Source organism: Perognathus longimembris, chromosome 2 (assembly GCF_023159225.1).
Source record: "Perognathus longimembris pacificus isolate PPM17 chromosome 2, ASM2315922v1, whole genome shotgun sequence".
NCBI classification, from domain to species: domain Eukaryota; kingdom Metazoa; phylum Chordata; class Mammalia; order Rodentia; family Heteromyidae; genus Perognathus; species Perognathus longimembris.
The window spans coordinates 47,059,160-47,085,119 of NC_063162.1; the positions used below are offsets into that span (position 1 = coordinate 47,059,160).

At 53.4% G+C, this 25,960-nt stretch overlaps 2 protein-coding genes across 5 annotated transcripts in view; one reads left to right on the top strand and one right to left on the bottom strand.

The window, feature by feature from the left end:
* The window catches only part of Cdh23 (cadherin related 23), a 360,605-nt gene that overhangs the window by 258,698 nt on the left and 75,947 nt on the right, over positions 1–25,960 (top strand). For all 4 annotated transcript variants that reach the window (XM_048338969.1, XM_048338966.1, XM_048338967.1 and 1 more), the window contains exons 26-34: positions 303–416; positions 3,453–3,601; positions 11,392–11,452; positions 12,507–12,655; positions 18,405–18,540; positions 19,312–19,700; positions 21,074–21,175; positions 21,987–21,989; positions 25,233–25,382. In XM_048338969.1, coding sequence (XP_048194926.1) covers positions 303–416; positions 3,453–3,601; positions 11,392–11,452; positions 12,507–12,655; positions 18,405–18,540; positions 19,312–19,700; positions 21,074–21,175; positions 21,987–21,989; positions 25,233–25,382 — 1,253 coding nt within the window. The remainder of the gene's footprint in view (positions 1–302; positions 417–3,452; positions 3,602–11,391; positions 11,453–12,506; positions 12,656–18,404; positions 18,541–19,311; positions 19,701–21,073; positions 21,176–21,986; positions 21,990–25,232; positions 25,383–25,960) is intronic.
* Positions 5,743–8,828, bottom strand: C2H10orf105 (chromosome 2 C10orf105 homolog). The gene is made up of 2 exons (XM_048334340.1): positions 8,732–8,828; positions 5,743–6,149 (listed from the first exon to the last, which is right to left on the bottom strand). The coding sequence occupies exons 1-2, from the start codon at positions 8,826–8,828 to the stop codon at positions 5,743–5,745; spliced, it is 504 nt and encodes a 167-aa protein (XP_048190297.1).

Sequence of the window (25,960 nt, forward strand, 5' to 3'; positions counted from 1 at the left end):
CCATCCCCTGCCTCGTGTGGGGGCCAAACAAACTGGTCCTCATAGAGCATCTGGTATACAGTAGGTGCTCCATAAATGTTGGACACATCAGCCCAGGCAGGCTACACCCGCATCAGAACCTCTGGGCTCATGCTGGGCTGGGCACAGCTCTTGGACCTCAGTTTCTCCATTGGTAAAAGGGGTTTGTCATGTGCCCTCACAGGGCATTTCCTGACTCAGGAGGAGAGTTGGGGTGCACCTCCCTTCCCCCCAGCCCAGAGCTCTGCCACCTGAGCCACAGCTCCCTTCTCTCCTGCCTGCAGGGGGGAACGTGGATGGGAAGTTCAGCGTGGGCTACCGCGATGCTGTGGTGAGGACGGTGGTGGGTCTGGACCGAGAGACCACGGCCGCGTACACACTCGTCCTGGAGGCCATCGGTGCGTGCCAGTGCCCTGCGTGCTGCCAACCTGCTTGTTCCCTTTAGAGCTCACACGGGAACAAAGGGGGGCTTCCATGGGCTTAGCTGGAAGCTAGAGGTTGACCTCTGCCCGGAGGCCGGGGGAGGAAAGGTCACGGATGTCCACCCAGTGTCAGTGAGCATGAACAAGCGGTGAGGTTTGTGCACCATGTTGCATATGAGAAGCTGGGATGGAAAGTGGAGATGGGCAAGTGGAACAATCACTGTACATCAGGCAAAACGAGCAGGAAGGGAGGGTGGAGGGAATAGCAGAAGAGCATCAGGCACAAAGGGTGGCAGAAATGTGGCAGGAAGAGTCCAGGAAGGCTTCCTGGAGGAAGTGTCCTAAGGCCACCTTTGAGGCAAGACTCTCTGGGTTGCAAACTTGAAAACATGGCCTTGGCAATAAGGCTCATAGGTCCAATCTACCCACTATAGGCATGACTGGAGTTAGCATCAGGACTTCAGCTCTCTACTCTGACTGTCTCTGTGTGTTGGCTCCCTGCTCTGCCCCCTTTGGAGGCCCCATGTGTCTCTACCTTTCCATCTTCCCAAGTTCAAGGGCGGCACCTGGGGAGACTTGTTTATTTTTTCCTAGACTCCCAGCACAAGCCCTCCGGTTGGCTTCTGTTGGCAATGTGTGTGTGTGTGTGTGTGTGTGTGTGTGTGTGTGTGCGCACACACGTGTGCCTGTCTGTCTGTCCATCCATCTATCTGTCTGCTTGTCTGCTGTCTGCACTGAGGAAGGCAGGCATATAGGGCTGGGTTGTATATGCCTAGAAGTTTGTCTTTGGTCTCCAGGCCACAGTGTGCCTATGGGGCCTCTAGAGGGAGAGAAAAGTGTGATGAAGTCCGTGTCCCCCCGCCCCCGGAACCCCTGGTCCCCCCGGGACCCCTGGTCCTCCTAAGGATGCGCACTTCAGTGCTTGTGGAGGGTACTAGGTATAAAGGGAATGAGCCATTCCTCTCTTTCCAACCAGCCATCCCCGATACCTCTGCCCAGCTCTCCCCATGCTGAGTGGCCATCTTGCCTCTAGAGAGCTGTCACCCAAGTCCAGCCCTGGCCTCAGGCATCACCTGGCAGTAGCAGTGGTCTCAGCCCCTAACCTTGTAGAGGGCTTCCTAACTGGGAAAAATCAGCAAGCGCTCAGCGGGGGCAGACAGAAGGCTGGGAGACTGGACAACGGGAGCCACTCTGGGACAGGTGACTGCACCCCAATTTGTGGCCAGCTGGCCTAGGGAAGAAGGATGGGGTCACTTGTGGTTCCCAGCCACCCCCAGCCTCCCTGTTCCTCCACCGGGTGACCCTGGCCGAGACATCCAGCTCTGGGCATAGCTCATTCTTGTTAGGGGCACAGCCCAACAGCTGGACCTTGGCTTGTCCTCACCAGCTCCCTGGGTCTGGGGCATTCCTGCAGAACCCCTGCAGGGCTTAGGTCTAGAAGCTAAGAAGGGCCTGTGTCCCTGAACACTGAGGGACCTCAGCCAAGTCATCTGTAGACCCCCGTTGTGAGGAGCAATTAGGTGTTCACATTTAAGACCCTGGAGCTTTTATTCCAAAGATCAGATGTCTCTCTCTCTCTCTCTCTCTCTCTCTCTCTCTCTCTCTCTCTCTCTCTCTCTCTCTCTCTCTCTCTCTCTCTCTCTCTCTCCCTTCCTCCACCCTCCTTCCTGGTCCTAAGTGCACTGCCCTGAGCTTTTCTCACAAGGCTAGCACTCTACCATAGCTCCACTTCTGGCTTTTTGATGTCTCATGCATGAATTTCCCTGCCCTGGCTTGTTTCAAACCATGTTCCTCAGATCTCAGCCTCCTGAGAAGCTAGGATTAATTACAAGCATGAGCCACTGGTGCCCAGCTATTTCTTTTTCTTTTCTTTTCTTTCTTTTTCTTTTTGCCAGCCCTGGGGCTTGAACTCAGGGCCTGAGCACTGTCCCTGGCTTCTTTTTGTTCAAGGCTAGTACTCTACCACTTGAGCCACAGCGCGACTTCTGGCTTTATTTTATTTATTTATTTATTTATTTATTTATTTATTTATTTATTTATTTTTGCTAACGTGGTGCTAAGGAATGGAACTCAGGGCTTCATGCATGTTAGGCAAGCACTCTACCACTAAGCCACCTTCCCAGCCCAGCCATTCTCTTGAGACATCAGAAGTTCTTGTGGTTCTGTCTGCACTCTGCCCATTACCTGTGATCAGAATAGAGGACAGGGGCTCTTGAGATGGACCTACCCAGGTGTTTCTCCAGGGCCCCTAACCCTGGCCCTGCCAACAGCTAGTGAGTAGGATGCTCTCACCACCTGCATCTGGGTCCTAGGTTTGTTGGGACAAATTACTGCAACCTTGGTGGTTTAAAACAACAGGAATTGGTTCTCTCCTGGTTCTTTCAGCAGGCCCACAGCCCAGCAAAGGGGGATTCTTCCTTGACCCTCAGCTCTTGGTGGGGGAAGCATTCCTTGTCTCTCCCAACCCTAGTCTTCCACGTGTATATCTATGTGTCTTTCCCTCTCCATCTCTCACTCCTTCCCTCTCTTTGGGACAAGCTCTCACCCTGTTGAACTAGTCTCAAGCTGGCTCCCATGATGTTCCTGCCTCAGCCTCCCAAGAAGCCTAGACTACAGACATGTACCACCGCACCCGGCATGCCTTCCCTTCGAAGGACACTCATCATTAAGTGTATGGTCCAGAATGGTTGGCTCTCAAGAGGTTTAATTATATCTTCAAAGATACAAAATTTTCTCCAAATAAATTCACATGCACAGGTTCCCAGGGCTCTCCATCCTGAGTGGCACTGCTGGGGACTGCCTGTTTTACAGGGTTAGTATAGGGATGACACGAGTTAGAAGACTGTCTGTAAGCATTAGCTCTTGTTAGTGTCACTGCTAATCTGGATAATTGGGTCCCCCCCCTTACAGAGGCTAGGGGGTGCAGGCCCCATCTCTGGTGCCCCAGAGCATACAGAGCCTAGGAAGTCTACCCCTTGGGCAGCGGCTGACCCCTGTTCTTCTTTCCCACAGACAATGGCCCTGTAGGCAAGCGCCACACAGGCACAGCCACCGTGTTTGTCACTGTCCTGGATGTGAACGACAACCGGCCCATCTTTCTGCAGAGCAGCTATGAGGCCAGCGTCCCAGAGGACATCCCCGAGGGCCACAGCATCGTGCAGGCAGGTGGCCCGGGGCCCCCCCAGGACAGGGTGGACAGGAGCGGGAGGGGGACAGGCACATGACTGTGTCTCATGGGAAAAGAGGGATCAGGATTCCCCAACTCCCAGGGAGAGTGAACCCCCAGGCTGTGTTAGCTGAGGACAGACCTTGTCTCCCCAGAAAACAGGAAAGGCCTTGGCCTCCCTCCCCCAGCCCTTGCCACCCCCAGAAGGCCTTTCAGAGCAGGAAGAAGGGGAGGTTATACTTTCCTGGAAAGGACCTGGGGAGAGAGGGCCAGGACCCAGCGAGGCCAGAACAGAGCGGCTTTCACAGCCTCTTGGCCAAGGCTCCCCTCTGGGAAGAAAGCTGGAGGAAGAAGAAAGGAGCCACAGCTTGGGGTTCAGGGCAAGCAGGGGAGGAGGAGCCTGCAAACCTAACTCTCCTGCCCCAGGCCTCGGTTGCTAGGTGGGAAGGGAGCATGGAATGAATTGCTCTCTTCACCAGCTACAGGAGCTTTCCACTCCATCATCAACCGAGCCAAATACAGCAGAGCCAGGCTTGCCCACCGGGGCTGGCTCCCGGGCTGGGAGCAGAGGAAGCGCTGGAGGCCAGGAGGTCACCTGCTTCCCTGTGCTGGGACCCAGAGGGGCTGACGGGCAGGAGATGGAGGCTCTGGGAACACAGACATGCACAAAACTCTGGTTCTAAAAGAGTTCTTCCTTCTGGCCTCAGGATCTGTGGTCTGTAGCCCTAGCTCACTGACAGACATCAGGACCCAGAGCTCACCCATCCTAGGAATGCAGAGGCCTTCGAGAGCCCCCTTCACCCCACCTCCAGCAACCTCCCTGCACCCTCCAGCACCCCCACCCCCTAGGAAGAGAATAGCCTGCTGGCCAGGGGACAATAGTAAGTGACCAGCTGACTGCATTCAGCTAAACACGAAGGGAAGGAGAAGCAGCTCTTGGGGAGGAGAGCTGCCCTCTCCATGACCCACGCAGAACTAGTTTCTATTCATGTGGCACTACTCAGACTGAAATCCTGGAGTCCCTCAGTGATATAGGGCTCCCCTGCCCCTCTCTGCTTCTCAGGGAGTGGTTCAGGGTCTCAGGGCCTTCTCCCCAACCCTGCAAGAAGCATCCTGCAAAGCTAGACCTCCTCTTCCAGCTCAGACAGCCACAGTGGTGCCCCACCAGGCCTGCTTAGACAGAAGCCTTCCTTGGGGGAAGGGTGGGGTCCCAGGGAGGAGCCCTGGGCAGTACAGGCTCCCAGCAAACTCCTGCTGCAAGAGTCTTTGCCAGGTGCTGGTGGCACACACCTATAATCCTAGCTGCTCAGGAGACTGCTGTCTGAGGGCCATGGTTCAAAGCTAGCCTTGGACAGGAAAGTCCAGGAGACTCTTATTCCCAAATAACCACCAAAGAACCAGAAATAGAGCTATGGCTCAAGTGGTATAGTACCAGGCTTGAGCAAAATAAGCTAAACGACAGCATCCAGACCCAGAGTTAAAGCCTCATTACACAGAAAAAGAAAAACCAGAGGCCTTATACTTCCATGTCCAGATCTAATAAGTCTAATAAGGCCAAGATGGCTGCCAGGATCACAAGGTTCATTGCATATTTGCCCCTCCTTCCTTCTGCAGCCAGGCAGCTGGTCCAACAGGAGGGTGCTGGCTGCTCCTGGACCAGCGGGCCAGAAGTCCAAGGAGAGGAATCCTTAGAGTCTGTCTGCCTGGGGCACTGAGTTGGCATAGGCCCAGGGCAGCACCCCACCCCAGTGTGGGTGAGCATCCTACTTAGAAGGGAAAGGGATGGGACAGCCTCTGGCCATTCATCCTCTCCTGGGAGCTGGACTTTATCCCTGGAAAGAGGGCAGAAGCCCAGCTTGCTGCTCCTAGTAATGGTGGGGCCTGGCTTCCAGAAGGAGACCTTAGGCCAAGGTCTCAGTGGCTCTGGGTGCTCTTCCCTTGTTCCAGGAATCTGTTCGCCAGCAGCAGGGTTCTGGCAGAGAAGAAGTCCTCTCCTCTGGCACCTCTGAGAAAGGACACAGGGTGGGCACACAGGGAAACCCTAGAGGGTGGGAGTGGGGTTCAGGGTTCTGGGCCCTCTGTCCTGCTGCAGCCTGTGATGCTGGACTCCATCCAGGGCCTGTGTGTGGACACCTGTCACATCTTGGTGGATTCCATGCGGTCACTGGCACCTTGGTTATCCTCCTGGCCTGACAGAGGACGTGGTGGGGCAGCTGGCCGGCTATGCCCAAAGCTGTGCAGAGAGCGGCGCAGAGAGCCCAGGCGCTTCCAGAGCCTGAGCCGGGGCTCACTGGGGCTGGCAGGGTGGTGTGGCATGCACTCTCGTGCCTGCCGGTGACCCGGGTCCAGTGCGGTAGGTTTGCAGAGTGTCATGAACAGCAGGCAAGAGGTCAGTAGCAGGAAGATGCAGGCCAGGGCGATGAGCACAGGGACGGGGCCTGCCATCTCCATCAGAGGCCCAGGTGTGGCCGGAGCCGTGAGGAAGGTTGGAGAGCTGGCACCTGAGGGGCTGGTGACACGGGGGCTCTCTGTGTTCATGATGCCTGCAACAGACAGGAGGCAGAGACTCAGGCAAATCTGCTGGACCAATGCAGGGAGAGACATACCTGGGGAACACTGAGGTGAGAGGGCACTGATAAACTAGATCTCACTGTGGCCCTGTTACAGGTGAGAATGGTAGACCCAGGGAGCTGCCAGAGCTAAGTGCTGATCACATGATAGAGATAGGCCTGAACTCAAGCTGCTTTCTGCTCCACTCCCTGCTCATCTACCATGCAGGAAACAAAAGAGTAATTGGTGCCTTCAAACACCTGTAAGATCAGTTCTCCTGGAATACAAGAGCTTGGGGCCTGAAAACAGAGGGTCTAGGACCCAATCCATTTCTAACTTGTTCTGTGACCAGAAGCAAGTGGTAGATTCGTGGATGCTCTCGTGAGCTGACAGGGGCTTCCCTGTGGTCCAATGCTAATATTGTGGAACCAGGGCCAACTGTGTGTTTCAATGGGTCCTTGCAGGGTTCTTAATTTTATTGTCAAGGTGATGTACAGAGGGGGTACATATGTAAGGCAATGATTGCATTTCTTGTTGAACATAGTTACCCCCTCCCTTGTTTTTCTCCCACTTTCCCTCCCCTCCCCTGTCCCCAAAAGGGTTCTTAATTGTGACCTTTTTGTGTGTGCTAGTACTGGGGTTTGAACTCAGGGCATCATGCTCTCACTTGACTTTGTCTCTCAAGGCTGGTGCTCTACCACTTGAGCCACACCTCCACTTGTAGCTTTTTGCTAGTTAATTATAGATAAGAGTCCAATGGACTTTTCTGCCTGTGCTGGCTTCAGTCCTGATCCTCAGATCTCAGCCTTCTGAGTATCTAGGATTATAGGTGTGAGCTACTAAAGCCCAGCCTGTGACTACTTTCTACACATATTAAACAAAAACAAAATCAAGAGAATTTTCTTGAAATCTCTAAATTTTACCACTGGCCACACTAGGCTGAGTTCCTGCCTTGTACTAGTAGCTGTCCCCAGAGTGCCACACTCCTCCCCCACCCCCCACAGGTCCAACCTTATGTTGCCGGTTGACTCTGTGGGTCAAGTCTAACCTGCTTCCAAGGAAACTGAGTCTCAAACAGGGGAAGGCCAAGCCCAAGGCTATCCTATGAGCTAATGGTCAAGCAAATGCCAGAACCAGATTTCCTGACTTCAGTTTTTAGCTACATACTTCCCAAACCTCTGACCTCCAACCCTCTCTCTGAGTTCAGTGAGCTATTCCAAGGACAGATAAGAAGTAAGGCCATAAGGAGTTGGAGGGCAGGGTTGGACATCATTTTCCTGCCAGCATTTCCATTACCATTAAAGATCATCCCAAGATGAATACGAATGGCTCACACTTGTAATGGCTGACGCAGAAATCTGAGCGTCACAATTCAAAGCCAGCCTGGACAGGTGACTCTTATCTCCAATTAACTACCAAAAATCCAGATGTGAAGGTGTGGCTCAAGTGGTAGAGCACCAGCTGTGAGCTCCCCCCCACACCAAAAAAAAAAAAAAAAAAAGCATTCCAGCAGCTAGTCCCTAAAAATGGAAAACCAGGCTAAGCTTTTGATGGAGCAGGTGGAGGGGGCAGATGATTGACACCCAGGCCTGGCTGCCAGGTACTGAACCATCCAAGGGGGCAGGTGGGCAGCCCAGGTCGACGGTCCCAATACTGCCATGCAGGCCCTTTGTACTGGGCTCTTCTGGCTTCCCAAAGGGAATCCAGAAACCTAGGCTTTTTTTTTTTCTTTCAAGGCAGACAGTCTTGATGTTTAAATATCGACATCTAATTCAAATTTATTTAAGGCAAGAAAGAAAAGGAGGCAGGTCCTGCAAAGACCATATAAACATGATTCTAAAACAATTTGAAATGAATTTTCAAATATTTTTAAACAAACACATTAAACGCAGTACTGGGTGCTGGAGTGCACGCACGCACGCGCACACACACACACACACACACACACACACACAGAGCAGCATCCATCCAGCTTGTTAGACTAGCACCTGTAGTCTTTGAATTCTACAAACCTAGGACAGGAAACTTAAACCTGATACCTGGGGGCATCACTCCGTGGTAGGGCTCCTGCTTAAAGGGCTTAAGGCCATGAGTTCAAATCTCAATATCACCAAAAAGAAAGCTCATCTTCCCTCTTGGACCTTGAAGAGTGAGACCGGTTGGGGGCAGGGCTGGGAGAAGTTTCTGCCCACCAGGCCGGCAGTGTGCTTTTGCCCCGGTTCAGGAGTCAAGATTTCAGCTCCGAAGCCCCGCTGAAGAGGCTCAGTCCTGCCACTGCTGTGCACGGGGCTGTGGTGAGTGGAGCACCATCACTCAATCCTTTACCGGGGAGCCCCCACCCCACCCTGGCACTCACCAGCAGCTGTACGACCTAACTCCCGGCTCCTGTGCCCAGCCAACTGTGGGCATCCAGAGCTTCCTACCGCCTGCCATCCATCCCCTACTACCACCCCTCCCAGCCCCTCCAGACAGAAAATGACACCTCGCCACTTGTGGCTGGAAACTCTGATGCCCGTCTAGCTGCCCAGGGTTTCCGCCTTTCAGGCCCAGAGTGCACTCTGGCTGGGCAGCCTACGTGTCAGCCTTTCCTGGAGTCTAAGCAGGAGGAGGGATGGGGTGTGGCCCACGCCCCGCTCCCAGGGGAAGAAGAGCAGCCTCTTTCCGGCCTCCATGGCCGATGCTTGGCCCAAGTGAGGAAGGAGTTAGGAGACACTGTACCCTACTCGTGCAGAGCCTGCAAATGGGCTGGAAAAGTGGCAGAGAGGCTCCTGTCTGCAGGCCTTGCATCTTGCTTTAGGAAGAACCTAGGTGGGGCTGTGATGGCACCTGAGCAGTTCCTGTGGCAGCCAGGGACTCTAAAGTTCTTGTCAGAACCAGTCACCTCCCCCAGAGCTCAAGGTGGGCCTAGCTGGTAGAGCCCCCCACCCCCCACCCCCAACCAGGGCTGCTGGGTCCCAGAAACACAGCGCCTTAAGGCCAAGCTGGGGACAGTCTTTCGAGCAGGGGAAGCAGCTTTCTCCCTGGATGCATATCTGCAAGCTCCATCTAGAACATTCTTGTTTCCCTTAGAGTTCCACAGAGCAGGGTCTGGGAGAGCAGAGAAGCCCGCAGTCCGGTTACTGCCCTTCACTGGCTTGTTGCCACTCTCCGCAAGCCAGAGAGACCACCAAGCACAATCTCCTGTCATCCCCAAGCCCCCAGCAAGGGTCCCACCCACAGCCCTTGCCAGGCTCTCCCTGCAGTCCCCCACACTGACCTCAGGGCCACATGAGCACAGCAGAGACGAGTCTCAGTTGTCCAAGGAGGCACGTGGAGGACCAAGAGACTTGCAGCCAAGCCCACCCTGGGCTCCACAGTGCTGTGCCCTCATCCAGCCAGGCTTGCAGAAAGGGGCCTGTCCCCTGCTCACCAGTTGGACACTGGGAGAGTCAGGGCCTGCCTTGGGGGAGGGGACAGCTGGGAGGGTAGGGATGGCAACTGGTGGGAGAAAAGGGGAGCCCTCTGCCTCGCTCCAGCCCATCTCCCTGGAGCCCTCTCAGGGACGCAGGCAAGGTCTTTAACCACCTCCCAGGCCTGGTGGAGACACTCATCTTCCCCCTTGGAAGTTTGAATGGTGTGATCAGCATGGCCAGGGCAGCCAACAGGTTGCTATTCAGTGTCTGCCAGCCCCCAGGTTACCAGGGAGAGGGGCTACACACAGAGGGGCAGTGGGAGGGAACAGGCAGAGTGATGGCCCTGGCGGTCCCCAAGGCCCCCTCCCTGTGCCCTGACCTTCCAGGCTTAGAAGAGTGTTTTCCCTACAAAAGCTGAGGACTGAGGGACAGCCAGGGCCATGCTGCTTACAGGTTGAGTGGTACACACACACACACACACACACACACACACACACACACACATGTGCGTGCTCTTCTGTCCCCACCCCCACCCCTGCCCCACACCCCCACCCCTGTCCCACCTCCCCAACCTCCTCTCTTCCCAGAAGCCAAAACTTCCCTGGCAACCCGAAGCTTGCTTAGGCCTCTCCCCACCAGGGGCCTCCTGGCTCCCAGGAAACAGCATGGGAGGAGTCATGGCTGTGTCTGAGACCTGTTCTGGTGCCACTCCAACTTTTAAAGATCCAGTGATTAGATTTTGGCTCTTCCCTCCTGCTGTGTGTGTGTGTGTGTGTGTGTGTGTGTGTGTGCATGTGCATTTCCCTCCTGCTCTGTGTGTGTGTGTGTGTGTGTGTGTGTGTGTGCATACTAATCCTGGGCCTTGAACACGGTGCCTATGTGTTGTCTCTGAGCTTTTGTGCTCAAGGCTAGTGCTTTACTACTTGAGCCACAGTTCAACTTCTGGCTTTTTGGTGGATGTTGAAGATAAGAGTCTCAGTGACTTACCTGTCCAAGCTGGCTTGAAACCATGATCCTCAGATCTCAGCTTCCTGAGTAGGATTACAGGCATGTACCACCGGCACACCTGGCTCTCTTTTTAATCTTTGGAAGGAATGAGGTAGGTTAGGTACCACTGGTTTTTAGATAGTTTTTAGATTGGCTTTAAAATTAGAGGTAAGCAAGAGTCTTGCCCAACATTGTAAAACCAAGGAAATAGATACCAAATGAAGGAAGAGATACTAGGCTTTTGTCTTGCTATTAGTGTGGGCTCATTTGAGGAGTTGGTGTTTTTTGGGGGGGAGGGAGTATTGTTTTTTTTTGTTTTATATTTTGTTTTTTTTAGCAAAAGCAGTTTCTAAGAACCTGAACTAGCCAGCTGGTGACTCACCCCTGTAATCTGAGCTACTGGAGCTGTGGTGCAAATGGTGGAACACTGGCTTTGAGCAAAAGAAGCTCAGGGACAATACCCAGGCCCCGAGTTCAAGCCTCAGGGCCAACACAAACACACACACACACACACACACACACACACACCTGAAATAAATCCAATGTGGTACAAGGGGCTTAAGAGAAAATAAGTCTCCCATGATCTCCAAAGGATCATGGGTAGGAAATCACAGAAGTGTGAAATGATCTCTTCCAGCCTGGATCCAGAAAGTTAGGGTGCCATCATTCACCTGCTCCCCATTTCCTGCTCCCCTAAGAACCTGGAGGTGGGGCAGGGGCAGGGGCAAAATTGTCCCTGGACAGGGCAGCACGAGCCACTTCCAGCTCGCTTCCCAGCCAGTCTCTATAGAAAAGCACAGGTTTGGGCAAGCTGCGGGGGGAGGGTTGGGAATAATTCCAGCGTCTCTCCTCTCAGTTGAAAGCCACAGATGCAGATGAGGGCGAGTTCGGGCGTGTGTGGTACCGGATCCTCCATGGTGAGTGGGCTCCCTTAGGATGGGGTGATCCTGGCCTACTGCCCTGGGGATGGGGTGGGGGGAGCACTGCTTCTCTAGCTGCTTGGAATCCAGAGATAAAGCTAAGGAAATGCCTAGTGCTTGTACACACCACTGGGGCCTGAAGGAGGAAAGGGGAATTCTCTGATTTCCCAGAAGGGGTGCTACATTTGATGGTTTTGCACCCAAAGTCCCCCATGTACCACAGTGCTTTCCAAAGCTGACACCCCAACACAGAAGATCTTGGAGTCCAAGGAAGCTCCACAGGGATTCAGGGGTATACTCTCATGTTCCAGCAAAAAATCAGGTTCCCTGCCAGTCACTTTGGCCACAGAGAGGAATCTGCTGATCAGCCCACTTCTGGAACCCAGGATAAAGTCACCTTATATAAACTACAATGGCTGAGGAGAACGAGCCCCAAAAGAAAATCAGCGGCAGCACACCAGCCCAGCTCAGAGATGCCTGCCAAAGCCTGCATTCAACCACCCACAGAGCCCCCTGCTCATTATAGTTCTTCTGAAAATTTTAGAAGGCCTCACACCACCCACACCTATAGCTGTGTGGGTCAAGAGACACTCCTAGGCTTCCTATAAGAAGGATGTGGGGGGAGGGGGAAAGGGGGCTGGGAATATGGCCTAGTGGCTCATATACATCAAGCCCAGGGTTTGATTCCTCAGCACCACATATATAGAAAACAGCCAGCAGGGGCGCTGTGGCTCAAGTGGCAGAGTGCTAGCCTTGAGCAAAAAGAAGCCAGGGACAGTGCTCAGGCCCTGAGTTCAAGCCCCAGGACTGCCAAAAAAAAAAAAAAGATGCCGGTAGACTTCTGCCCCCCCCCCCCCGCCCCGTCCCCCACCCCACCATGGCCAGACCTGCCAGGTCAGGACATTATGACACAGAGGCCTTCTTGTCATAGTGGGTTTCACCAAGTTCCTGAGATCTTTGGACAGGATTAACATTCCAGGGAGGTCTGAACCCTTGCCCCCCCCCCCAAGTATCTGGCCCCAGGCTAAGTCTTGTGCATCCTTCCACACAGGCAACCATGGCAACAACTTCCGAATCCACGTCAGCAATGGGCTCCTCATGCGAGGTCCCCGACCCCTGGATCGAGAGCGGAACTCATCCCACGTGCTGATGGTGGAGGCCTACAACCATGACCTGGGCCCCATGAGGAGCTCCGTGAGGGTGAGGCCAGAGGCAGGCTGGGCTGAGGCCACAGCTGGACCAGAGGTGGCCAGCAGTTAGGGCCTGAGTGGGGGGGGGGGGCAGGGCTATTACTGGTTTTGATGCTGACTGATATCTGAGGATAGGAATTGGTGGGAGGACAGGGCCAACTCAGCTGGGAATCTCCCAAAATAGGAACTTTTTTTTTCTTTTGCTGTGAGCCTCAGTTTCTCCAGAGATGGCTTTGGCAGTATAGATGCCAACTTTGCTTTACATATAGGGAAACTGAAAAATCTCTAGTGATAGCATCAGGACTTGAGCCCATGTCCTTTTGGGTCCAAGCTCAATGCTTTTTCTTCTAAAATTATTTCTGATATATTGCATTCCCCAAAGCTGCATGAACAGTTTTGGGTTTTGTTATTGTTTTGGCTTGGTTTGGATTTAGTGGCACTAGGGTTTGAACTGGGAGCCTTACACTTAACTAGATTGTCACTCTGTTACAACAGAGCCATGCCTCAAAACCTGTTTATTTCTGAGTTTTTTATTTATATTTTTCATTGTTACTATAAAGATGATGTGCAGAGGGGTTACAGTTATATAAGTAAAGAGTGCATTTCTCTTTGGATAATGATACCCTTTCCTCGCTCTTTCTCAGTTTTTCCCTTCTGTTCCATCCACAAGGTGTATAGTTCATTTTCAACATCATGTCTAGTGAGTACCACCGCTGCATTTGTTTATTTTTTTGTCCCTCTATTTCTGTGCCTCTCAAAGACAGATAAATGAACAAACAAGACAAAAAGAAAAGAAAACAAAAACAGCAACAAAGAAAAAAACCTTCTTGTTTTTATTTCCTGGAGTTCATTTGATAAATATTATTTTATATGATCAGAGGCACATAGGTATTGCACCTTTGTGTTCCTCTCCTAAGAGGTCTCACTGTGTGTGAATGCCTAGAGTCCTATATAACTAACTTATTGTGTTCTAGTGTGTTTTAATTATATTTTATTTTATGTAGTTGAACAAAGGAGTTACCATTCAACAAAGCAATTTATGAATACAATGCATCTAGGGGTTTTTTTTGGGGGGGGGGGTGTCTTGGACCCTGAAATTTTTCACTCAAGTAATGCTTTATCACTTTGAGCCACAGTGCCACTTCCAGTTCTCTGGTAGTTAGCTGCAGATAAGAGTCTCATGCTCATTCCTGCCCAGGCTGGCTTTAAACCCTTATCCTCAGATCTCAGCCTCCTGAGTAACTAGGATTACAGGCGTGAGCCACCGGCACCCAGCTCTGCAATGTGTCTTGATCAATGTCACTTCTTTCAACATTCTCCCCCATCCCTCCTAACCCTGCTCCTCTCCACAACTTTGAATTCTGTAGGATATGCATTGAGCTTTATGACTGTATTCTCTCTCCCCCTCCTTTCTTCATTCATCCTTTCTGGTTATTTTGGAGATGTAGTGTCTAGGACTTTTCTTCCTGGGATGGCCTCAAACTCATATCTTCTGCCTTTCAGCCTCCTGAGTAACTAGGATCATAGGTGTAAGCCACAGGTGCTCAGCTTATATTTTAATTTTTAATTAATGCACAATAATTATACATATTTATGGGATGCCATGTGACATTTTAACACATGTACCCAAAGTGCAATGATCAGAACTTTTTCCTTCTCTCATTCTGCACCTAAAACTACTTTGGCCTTCCTGAGTGGCTACATGTATTCAGAGATGAGCTCTTGCTAGGGTGATTGATGTATGCACATTCCTGCCAGCAGAGAGAGGACTGGGGAGAAAGCTGGGGGCTGTGGCTCAAGTGATAGGGCACCCACCAAGCAAGTACAGAGCTCAAACCCCATAACACACACACACACACACACACACACACACACACACACACCACCACCACCACCATCACCACCACCACCACCAACAACAATAATACCTGAAAGCTACTCTTCCCCACCCCTACCCCACAGCACACTCAGCAGCCCACAGCCCTTCCCCCACTGAGCAGTGGGAAGTGAGTCAGACATCACTGCCACTCATGAGTGGGAGAGGATGGGGAAAGGGGCGGAGTGGAGCAGAATCAGCTACTCTTATCAGTCCATCTCCAGGGCTGTTTCCCCAGGCTGGAAACAATGAGCAGAAACCACCTGGCCCACTTGTCACTCCTCACTCTTCACTCTGGGGGACAGCTAGGGTAGGTGACTCAACCTGGGCCTGGCTGGCTCCTTAAATGTCCAACCACTTTGCCTTGGGGGAGGGAAACATGGAACCCCAGCTCCCTCCCTTTCCTCACCCATCTCTCCCTCCCTTCTGCCCTCCCTCCCCCTCTCCCTCCCCATCAGATTTGTGGCATGAACTCAGGGCCTAGCACGTTTTCCGCTCAAGGCTGGTGCTCTACCACTAGAGACATAGCTCCATTTCCAGCTTTTTGCTGGTTATAAAAGTCTCACAGATTTTTTTCTGCCTGGGGTCAGCTTTGAACTGCAATCCTCAGATCTGTTCTCTTAATGGCTACACTGGGCTAACCCCAGCACCACCCTGCCACAGAAGGCATTCCAGAGCAGTCAGAACCTGCTCCCTAGTCCCCAGAAAGTAAATTAAGGATGAGAATTTGGGGACTGACTCCTAGGATGGGGGCTTGGTGGCCGCTGATGGTCCAATGAGCCACAGGAAAATGGGGGGAAGGGCGCCTTCCTGGTGACTACCAGGGCTGCAGCTTTGCCCTGGGTCAGTTTCCCAGATGCATCTGAGTTGCTACAGGGACTGTGAACACACCCCAGATCCTACTTTAAGGACTAGAGACTACTCTGGCAAGGGCCAGGCAGCATGGAGGGTGCCGATAGGGACTGACCCCTCTACTGTCCTGTCCCCATTGGAGGGTGCAGTCCTGGAGAGAAAGCTGATGGTTCTGAGAGACTCTGGATAGTTCTCTGCCATGCTGTCAGACCTCAGCAAGCCTGTTTCCTGTACAGCTGCATCTCTCAGGTTTGCAAACCACACACCACCTTGCCTTGTCACTGCTGCTCCACACAAGGCTGAAACCATTAACAGCAGGGTGTGTGCAGCCAGGCTCCCCACCACCTCCCTTCTCTTCCTCTTGCTCTGCTTCTTCCCCTTAGGCTGTTGCTTATATAATTGTTAGGACTCCGGAAAGGGAAGGCTCACAGTTCTGGAAAGATGGATAGTTGGTTTTTGTTTACAGAAAGAGAGTTCCCGAAATTCATCCATGCAAATTCCCCCACACCCACCCCACCCAGGATCTCTCTGGCCAACTTCTAAGCAAAGCCAAATCTAGAAGATTCCAGCCTGCAAACAGCTGTGCTGAGGACTGAGTGCTTTAGTTTGCATAAGTGGTTTCTCAGTATCTGGATGTGAAAACTAAGTTCACCCAATGTCCATGATATCAGCAATGTGGAGAGCTCCCTTTGTGCTGCGTGGGGCCTCTCCTCCCTTTGCCCTGTACCCTACCCCTTCCCAGACCCCAACGCTAGTCAGGATGACCTGTTCTGCTCACAACAACCAGAAAAGCAAACTTCCAGGTAAGGCCAGAGCCAATCCTAGAGGCAGTGATCAATCAGGAGCCAAATATATGAGGATATACAGCTTCGACCCCACCATCCTGCTGCCAGTCACATCACAGCTTCATGGAGTCTCTCTTTCCTCTCTCAGTCTCTCCTCTTTCTTCTCTTCTGTCTACTTTCTCCTCTTTTTCAGGCCAGTACTAGGGCTTGCGCTCTGGGCATGGACGCTGTCCCAGAGCTTTTATGCTCAAGGCTAGAGCTCTACCACTTGAGCCACAGCTCCACATTCAGCTTTTTGGTAGTTCATTGGAGATAAGAGTCTCACAGACTTTCCTACATGGCTGCCTTTGAACCATGGTCCTCAGATCGCCGGCTCCTGAGTAGCTAGGCTTATAGGCGTGAGCCAACAGTACCCACCTCACAGAATCTTGTTGCCTTGGCCCTGGTGGGCTGCAAGGCTGGGGTCTCCCTCTTCCTGGAACTGGCTCACCCCAGAACAGATCAAGGAGCCGAAGAACTGGTGGTTGAGAACCTGGAGATTCCTGTCTTCTCCCAAGTCCCCTTATTCCTGTGAGATCTCAGGCAAGCCGCTTCCGCTCCCCTGGCCTGTCCCCACCATCTCTGAAAGGGGTGAGAAGCCCTTGCCTCCCTCCAGCTCCCAAGGCACCTCTGTATATTCTACTTTCTTCCCCACTGGTGCCCCAGGGGATGGGAAGGGATGGCAGAGAGAAGCACAGGGCTGCCGTGATCTCTACCATAATACCGCTGTCCCATGACATCCTCTAAACAGTTATTTTTCCACTCATGTCATAGGCATTCATTAAAGAGAACTTAGCACATACAGATGAGCAATGAGGGGAATTAGACCTCATTCCATAATTTAGCAATGACCGCTGTCTTGTGTGGGCTCCCCAGAAGCAACTCTGAGATGAAGTCATGAGTCAGAAACTTCTCCCTGGGGAAAGTGGGAGGGCTTAGGGCACCAGGAAGGAAGAAACCAGAGAAGTGGACTGCTGTAGGCAGACTGAAGTCAGGGAACTTGTCTCGACCTCTGGGTGGACAGAGGAGCAGCCACAAGCTTGCAAAGTCCAGGTTGGCCATCCCAATGGGATGGCATGCCAATGATGGCTCCACTGAGAACCACCTCACTGCCCCAAACAGGGCTCAGGAAGTCAGGGGTTTGTATCTAGGCAGCAAGTCCTCAGCCATTCTGTCCTGTGGGTGTTGGTTCCCAGCCATCCAGTTGCCCAATGTAGGGCTGATCCTCTGCCCTCCATCCTCCGCAGTGCTCACTACTGGCTGGCAGAGGCGCTTGAAAATCATAAATGGATTCCATTACCAGCATCCTCCACTCTGGCCACCAGCACTGCCTTCCGACAAGCATTTTGATACTTGAAAAAGGACTCCATGTCCAGCATGTTGGGCAGCCCTGGCTCATTCTGTCTTGCTCATGCCTTAGGAGCAGCATGGAGATTGCAATGCAATGATACTCTTACCCTTTCCTTGTGGAGAAAGTTGACAGTCCCAGAGTCACGCCTGCCACCCTAGCTGCTCAGAAGGCTGAGATCTGAGGACCACAGTTAAAATCCAAACTGGACAGCAAAGTCCATGAGACTCTGATTTCCATTTAGCCACCAAAGAGGCAGGAATAGGGGAGGTATGACTCCAATGGTAGAGTATCAGCCTTCAGCAAATAAAACTATTGGACAACACCCAGGCCCTAAGTTCAAACCCCAGTACTGGTATACATGCACACAAAAAAGCCACTAGTTACAGCAAGGTGTGAGCTGGTGGCTCACACCAGGAGGTTGACACCAGGAGGATCTACTCAGGAGATTGTGATTGGAGGATCACAGTTGGAAGCCAGGCCTGTCAGAAAAGTCTGTAAAACTCTTATCTCCAATAAACTACTAAAAAGAAAAAAAAAGAAAAGAAAAGAAAAAACATCAGAAGTAGAGCTGTATCTCAAGTGGTAGAAACTAGCCTTGAGCAAAAAGCTCAGGGACAGTGCCCAGGCGCTGAGTTTAAGACCCAGGACCAGCACAAAAGGAAAAAGTCATTAGTTACTCACAGGTCCACCCCCCGGGTTGGAAGCAGAACCCAGGGTAGGATGGAAGCTGAGCACCAGCCATGTGCTAGATGGGTCTTGAGGCCATGAGGAGGTGGGCACAGTGGCCAGGCCCGCTAGAGGGTGCTCCCAGTCTCTGCCCCACCCTAACATTGCACCCCTGGCCTGGCCCCCACAGGTGATTGTGTACGTGGAGGACGTGAATGACGAGGCCCCGGTGTTCACACAGCAACAGTACAGCCGCCTGGGGCTAAGAGAGACCGCAGGCATTGGCACATCCGTCATTGTCGTTCAAGCTACAGACCGGGACACTGGTGAGGCAGGCGGGGGGGGGGGGGTGCACAGGAAGCCCAACTGTTCAGAGTGACCCTTCTGGCTCACCTGGCCCACTCCCGGCAGGCCCTGTCACCCTCAGGCTCCCCACAATTGAGCCTCCTCCGGGTCAGGGAGGCACTCCTACGATGGTCGTAGCTACTCCCTACAGATGCTGAGGCCTGAGCAGATGAAGCCAGAGGACTTGTCCCCACCCCTAGGTAGACAGAGGAGAGGCCATGAACTTACAAAGTCCAGATTGTCCATGCTGGGGCCTGACAGCTCCCTGTTAGCCTTTGGTCATGGACTTGCATAGGACTTGGAAAAATAAAGGGGCTTTGCCAGAAAACTGGCTAGGGCCTGCTCTCCTAGCTCAGGGCCTGGTACTCAGGCTTTGCCAGTGCCATTCCTTCCTCTGGTCTGCATGCATGGCTTTGATCTGCCCTGAAGGCAGGCCCAACCCCCTCTCCCCCACAGGGAACAGGGACTGTGTCCTTGCCACTTAGAACCTTCCATCTGAATAACCAAGCAGAAATCTGGCCACCTCACGGTTTCTAGATCAAAGCCAAGAGACTGCACAGACAGCCAAGGCAGGGTCTTGAACTTGAATTCCGAGGCTCCTTTGCTATATCTCTTGGGGGCAGCATGTGCTGGGTGGGCCAGCCAAGGCCTTAGCCTTGTGCCCCAGGGAACAGCCCCTGGCATGGGCAATTTCAGAAGCCACCAAGCAGCCCCACCCCTGTCTGCAACTGCACAGCCTGTGTCCTCCTCAGGGGACGGTGGCCTGGTGAACTACCGCATCCTGTCGGGTGCAGAGGGGAAGTTTGAGGTCGACGAGAGCACCGGGCTTATCATCACTGTGGACTACCTGGACTACGAAACCAAGACCAGCTACCTGATGAATGTGTCCGCCACTGACCAGGCGCCCCCCTACAACCAAGGCTTCTGCAGCGTCTATGTCACCCTGCTCAATGAGCTAGACGAGGCCGTGCAGTTCTCTAATGCCTCCTACGAGGTGACCATCATGGAGAATCTGGCTCTGGGCACAGAGATCGTGCGGGTCCAGGCCTACTCCATTGACAACCTCAACCAGATCACCTACCGCTTCGATGCCTATACCAGCACCCAGGCCAAAGCCCTCTTCAAGATAGACACCAACACGGTGAGGCACTGGGACGGCCATGGAAAGGCTCTTCCCACATGACCACTTACTGAGCTCCTTCAGTGTGCACAACACTGGTCTCCTTAAAAACGTACTTGAGATAAGTCTCTGCAGTCATTTTCTTCTAGTATTTCAGAGTAGATTATTTTGTTTTACTTTTGTGCTGGATGCCAATACTGGGACTTGAACTCAGGGCCCAGGCCACTGTCCCTTAACATCATGTTTGTTCAAGACTACCATGCTACCACTTGAGCCATAGCTCCATTTCCAGTGTTTTAATGGTTAATTGGAAATAAGAGTCTGGCTGCACTGGCTTCGAACCACGACCCTCAGATATCAGCTTTCTGGGTAGCACCTGATAAGTTGTTTTGTTTTGTTTTACAGGACTAGGGTTTGAACTCAGGGCTTTTGCTTGTTAGGCAGGCATACTACCAATTGAGCCACTCCCCTAGCCCGTTCACTTGAGTTGTTTTTCAGAAAGGGTCTCACACTTTTGCCCAGACAGGCTAATTTTACCCAGTCTTCCTGAGGAGCTACAGATTACAGGTGTGAGCCACCTTGCTTGGGTCATAGTTAAAACCCAGTGTCCAGGTCTGTCCCATGTTCTTATATGATCCAGGAAATTCCAAGTATTCAGAACTCTGTCTGGGTGCCTAAAACCAACTACTAGAATAGGAAATTCTCTGACATTCCTGTTGCTTAGTAAACTACAAGAGTTTTTGAAGCTCGGTGGGGCTAGGGAAAAGACCACACATATATTTCACAGGATATCACAGAAAGCTATGCAAACTATCATGTCTCCGTTTTGACATTGGCTGTTAGGAAGCTCAGATATAAATTTTATATTTTATTACAAGTGAATTCTTGGCTAGAGTTACCTCCCATCTATTGTCTGCCTCCTACAACTTCATCTTTGCCTTAGTGTATCTTTTTTTAAAAAAATCAGAATCCCTTCTTTGAAAATAAGCAAAGTGCAAATTATTCCACTTACCAGATTACCAAGCCTCTCAAAGAGTTTCCAGGCTTGGAGTAGGCGTGAGAATAATCAGTGAGGCAGATACCGCTAGGGAGATGGGAGAAGAACTCTAATAGAGGTGGAGGGGCCCACATCTGGGGCCCACTGAGGGAGCTGTCCCACTTGGCCGGGGAGCAGGGAGCCTACATGGGACAGGCTTTGTGGGAGTCTCAGGGCAGTGGAAGCCCGGCAGTGGCCGGCCTCTCGTGTGGGGCACTTAGGCCAGGCAGGGGAGTGGCATGCAGGTGGGAGGTGGCACAGCCTGGTCTGGCTGGAGCCCAGACTCTTGGGGGTGGGCAGGGTGGGCTCTGGCTGGTGGTGTGAGGTTGTCACTTGCCCTCTGGCCTCCCCCCTCTAGGGTGTGATTACAGTCAAGGGTCTGGTGGACCGGGAGAAGGGTGATTTCTACACTCTGACAGTGGTGGCCGATGATGGTGGCCCCAAGGTGGACTCCACTGTGGTGAGTGTCCCAGAGAGTCCCCCATGGCAGCAGCCTTCCCAACCCTAGCCTTTCCCAGTGCCCCCAACACACAGGTTGGGCCAGGGGGGCAAGGGCCAGGTCACAAGAGCCATGGGACCACTCTGCAAGACCGCATTGGGGTAGGTGGGCACCTGGGCCAGCGCTGAGACTGCAAATAGGTGTTGGGGGGGCATCAGGGCTGAGATTGCAGACAGGCGGGGGGGCATCAGGGTTGAGATTGCAGACAGGCAGGGGGCATCAGCACTGAGACTGCAGACAGGTGTGGGGACATCAGGGCTGAGATTGCAGACAGGCGGGGGAGGGGGTGGTAATCAGGGCAGGGACTGCAGACAGACGGGGGGGGGCATCAGGGCTGAGGCTGCAGACAGACGGGGGGGCATCAGGGCAGAGATTGCAGACAGGTGGGGGGGGCGGGTAATCAGGGCGGAGACTGCAGACAGGTTGGGGGGCATCAGGGCTGAGATTGCAGATAGGCGGGGGCATCAGGGCGAAGACTGCAGACAGGTAGGGGGCATCCGGGCAGAGACTGCAGACAGGCGGGGGGGGGGGGGGGAACAGAGTGCGTAATCAGGGTGGAGACTGCAGACAGGTGTGGGAGGCATCAGGGCTGAGACTGCAGACAGGTGTGGGGGGCATCAGGGCTGAGACTGCAGACAGGTAGGGGGCATCAGGGCTGAGGCTGCAGACAGGCCCAGGCCGGGGGGGGTGGGGCATCAGGACCCACAGACCCAGCCACTAACCATCTACATCTGCCTTTCTCTCCTGCGTCCCCCGCCTGTGCTGACTACAGAAGGTGAGTAGCATGGTTACTGGCTCCTCCTTCCTAGCACCCCTCATGGCCCCAAACCTCCCTGCCTCCCCTGGAGAGAGAATATGGATGGACCTGTCGCTGACCTTCCTCTCAGACCCTCCACGGCCTCCCTAGTCTCTCCACTCTTGCACTCAGAAGCCAGGTGCCCTCTTCTGAGCTCTGCCCTCCACATTCTCCCAGACCCTGTGGGGTCCTGGGATGGAGCACACTAATTAGGAAAGGAGTCACTGGGACAGGCATCAGAAGGGATTGTGAGGTCTTGCCCCAGCCATGCTCCTAATTGGCTGTGTGGCCCAGACAGACTGCTTAACCCCTCTGTGCTTCCCTCCTGTGAGTCCAAGTGAGTTTGCAGCAGCAGCCCTGCCCTCCGCAGAGGGGGCACAAGCTGGCTGGACATCTCATGGAGGAAGCCCTTTGATGTCTGTCCCAGAGGAGGTGTTATGCCCCACCTAGAGCCCCCGTAGAGGGGACCCCCTCATCCCATTAGGGGTTGGTGTGATACTAAGGAGAATGTGAAATAGGGTACAGAGGGCCAGGCCTGGGAGCACCAGGACAGCAGCGGTGGCCATGGGCGAGCTCCTACCCTCGACTGGAGGGAGGGACGGCTAGGCCTGTGCTGGGCAACGGGGAGGAGGGCACTGAGGTAGAGGGGACACACAGGCCCTTGGCTGGCTGGAGCAAGCCAGCAGGGAGCTCAGCCGCCCAGGCTGAGGAGGGGAGGCCACCTGAGGAGCCCCAGGGTGGCAGGCACCCCAGGAATGACAGAACTCATCCCTGAGCAGGTCTGACCCTTAGGAGGCCCTGCGAGCACCCAGCACCTCACCAACCTTGGTGACAACCACACTGTTGCCCCACAGAGTTACTTTGATGTGGCTTGAGGGACAGAGCGCATCCAGTGACCTGGCTAAGAGCCATGCATGGCTGCGGGGCAGGGGGCAGGGAGGCTTGGTCACCATGGTGCCCAGCTGCAGCCACCCTGGCAAAGTCTCAGAGAGCAGCCAGAGATCGTGGTTCTCGGGGTGGCAGTGGGTATGTACCACATGTCCTCCAGCTCCGAGGGAGAGGGTCTGAGGTGTATGGAGAGAAAACAGGGCCTTCTGAATTTGCATCTTTACCCACATGGAGGCCCAGCTGGACCCCAGTCCTCCGTGGCCATAATAAGTCAGGGAATTGAGGCTGCAAGAGTGACCTAGTGACCGGGCCCAGGGGCGGCACTGACCTCTATCCTGTCCCCTGGCAGATGAGAGCTTCCAATAAGCCTTCTGCTGCCTTCCTGTCATGGCCAGGACCCCCTGTGGGAAGCAGGGCCCAGCCCCTACGCCCCCTCTGCTGGCTTCCTCTAAGGGCATCCCACTGATGCCCTAGATACTCACTGAGCTACTCCAAACACTGCTCAGGCAGCCGGGCGGGGGCACAGGAGGGGCCCTTTAAAGATGGCACCATTTCCTCCCCAGGCCAGAAGCCAAACCACAGCTCACCTCCACCTGACTCCTCCCTGCCCCCAGCCCCAGGAAGAACCCACAGGAAGGGGGCGGGGGCTCTGCCATAGAAGCTGCAATCCACAGCCTGGGGGATGGGCAGGGAGGCTGAGCTCAGAGGCCCCTGTCATCCTTCAGCAGCCTGCCACCCCACTCCGCCTCCACCATGATCAGTGTAGCAGGCAGGGCAGAGGTCTCCCTGGACTCGAGGTTCAGTTAGGAGACCAAATATAGACACACTCCTTGTCTGCACACGTGGAAGATGGCGTTCAGGAAAGCCCATGGGTCAGGCCATCCTACCAACAGATGTGTGCCCCGTGGGGTGTCAGAGAGATCCAGGAGGGGCTCAAATGAGCTCTGATGAACACACAGGAGTTAACACCGCCAAGATGAAATGGCAGCTCAGGCAGAGGGAACAGCGTGTGCAAAGGCCCCTTGGCATGAGGAAGCATGACAAGTTTGAATAAGACCTTAACTCCAGTGAAGGCGTAGGGAGGGAGTCCAGTTGTTATTCCCATTTCTCAAATCATCAGACTGGGGCTCAAAGACTTCAGGGAATAAAATACTATAGCTATAGTTTATGATTTGGGACGATTTTGTAGTTTACTAGACAGGAAGAAGGCAAAGGGCCTGTTACATCAGGTCCACTCCCTTCATGTTTTCATCTGCTCACTTATCTCTCCCAACCTCCCAGCTGGCTAGTGTTCTGAGAAATTAAAAAAATCAGAGAGGTTGAGTAACTATTTCCAAAGTCCCACAGTTAGTTAACAGTAGGAGTGATGCAGCTGTAAAGCCTGGGCTCCCTGTGGGCCTCACTGCTAACCAGAGACTAGAGCCAGGCTGGAAGCAAGAATCAGGGCCTGCTCTGGAGGGTGGGGTGTTGTGGAAGGGCTCAGTGGAGTGTCGGCAGATTCAGTGCACATAGGGCAGGCCTGGGGCCTGGACAGCTCTGTCTGGGGCAGAGCAACAGGAAGAGGCCTGGCTCAGAGTCCTAAAACTGCAGTTGCCTCCTCGCCCGCCCCTCAGCACAGAACACAGGGACCACAGCTAACCCTGCCTGCCCTCTGTCATATGCAATCTTTTGGGGAGCAGACATCACTCCCACGCTGGGCCCAACCCACATCCGGCATTCCACAAGAAACCTGGAATGTACAGGCGAAGAAAAATGTGGTCTTGGCAATTTACACGTGGCTGGTTTTTATCTGACAGTTAAGAAATTCGCCTCCCTTGCCTGCCTGCTGCCACTCCACTGGGGCCCCGTGCTCCGCCCCACCCCCACCCGGGCAGGCGCTGCTCCTGGGCCCCATCTCCCTTCCCCCTTCAATCCAGAGGCTGCTGTAAAGAGCCTGGCCAGCAGATGAGTCCTGACCAGCCCTCCTATGACTTCCCTCTTGCGCATGCATGTGACTCATCACCTAAACCCACTTAAAAACTTGGATTCCTGTTTTCTTGAAAGAACAGAAGGCTATACCAGTGCCATCTTGGCCCTGTGTAGCCAGGGCCACCTGACTTTCCAGCTGCCTCTGTCCCCACCACTTTAGAGTCCCCACCATCTGGGAGCCCTCCCCTCCTTTCCCGATCCCCACATGGAGAACAGGCGAGTTCTGGGCCCACTAGGACCGGTCCTGGGAGTCCAGGACTGATCAGAGGCCTAGCCTGGGCTTCATGTACAGCGGGACCCCCTGTTCATGGCTAGGACAGAGAAGAACGCTATAGGCGTCTGACCATGTCCACCTCCCCACCCCAGGTTTACATCACTGTGCTGGATGAGAATGACAACAGCCCCCGCTTCGACTTCACCTCTGACTCCATGGTCAGCGTGCCCGAGGACTGCCCTGTAGGCCAGCGTGTAGCGACCGTCAAAGCCCGGGACCCTGATGCCGGCAGCAATGGGCAGGTGGGCACTAAATTATATAGCCAGAGTCTGCTCTACCAGCAGGGGCGCTTTCATCCCTCAGTGATTATCTAAGCCATTCCCATCACCAAGCAGCTCAAGGGCCAGGCTTACACTGCTCTTCATCCCTCAGGCCGCTGTGCTGGCACCCGGGGTCAAGAATCTGTCCAAGCCCACACTGCTTCAACAGGCCTGCCTCCTCTTCCTTCCTCTCCCTCCCTTCCTCCCACTTTTTACAACACTGGGGATTGAGTTCTATCACTGGAGCCACAGACACCCTTGTTTTTTTAGTACTGAGTCTTGAACTCAGGGTCTTGAACTTGCCAGGCAAGTGCTCTAATAGTTGAGCCACACCTCCAGCTTTAGCTCTTTTGCTGTAATTCTGTTTCATATTTCATATAGGATCTCACTTTGTCTGTGTGTGTGTGTGTGTGTGTGTGTGTGTATGTGTGTATACATGTGCACTCATACCAGTACTGAGGCTTGAACTCAGGGCCTTAGCTTTTTTTTTTTTTTTAAGGCTACCACATTAGCCATAGCTCCACTTCTGACTTTTTGATGGTTAACTGGAGGTAAGAGTC

Coding starts and splice junctions, on each gene's coding strand:
- C2H10orf105 (XM_048334340.1), bottom strand. CDS start 8,828: ATGGAGGCCGGAAAGAGGCTGCTCTTCTTCCCCTGGGAGCGGGGCGTG. Junction 6,150..8,731: donor ACTCCAGGAAAGGCTGACAC/GTAGGCTGCCCA, acceptor TGTCTGTTGCAG/GCATCATGAACACAGAGAGC.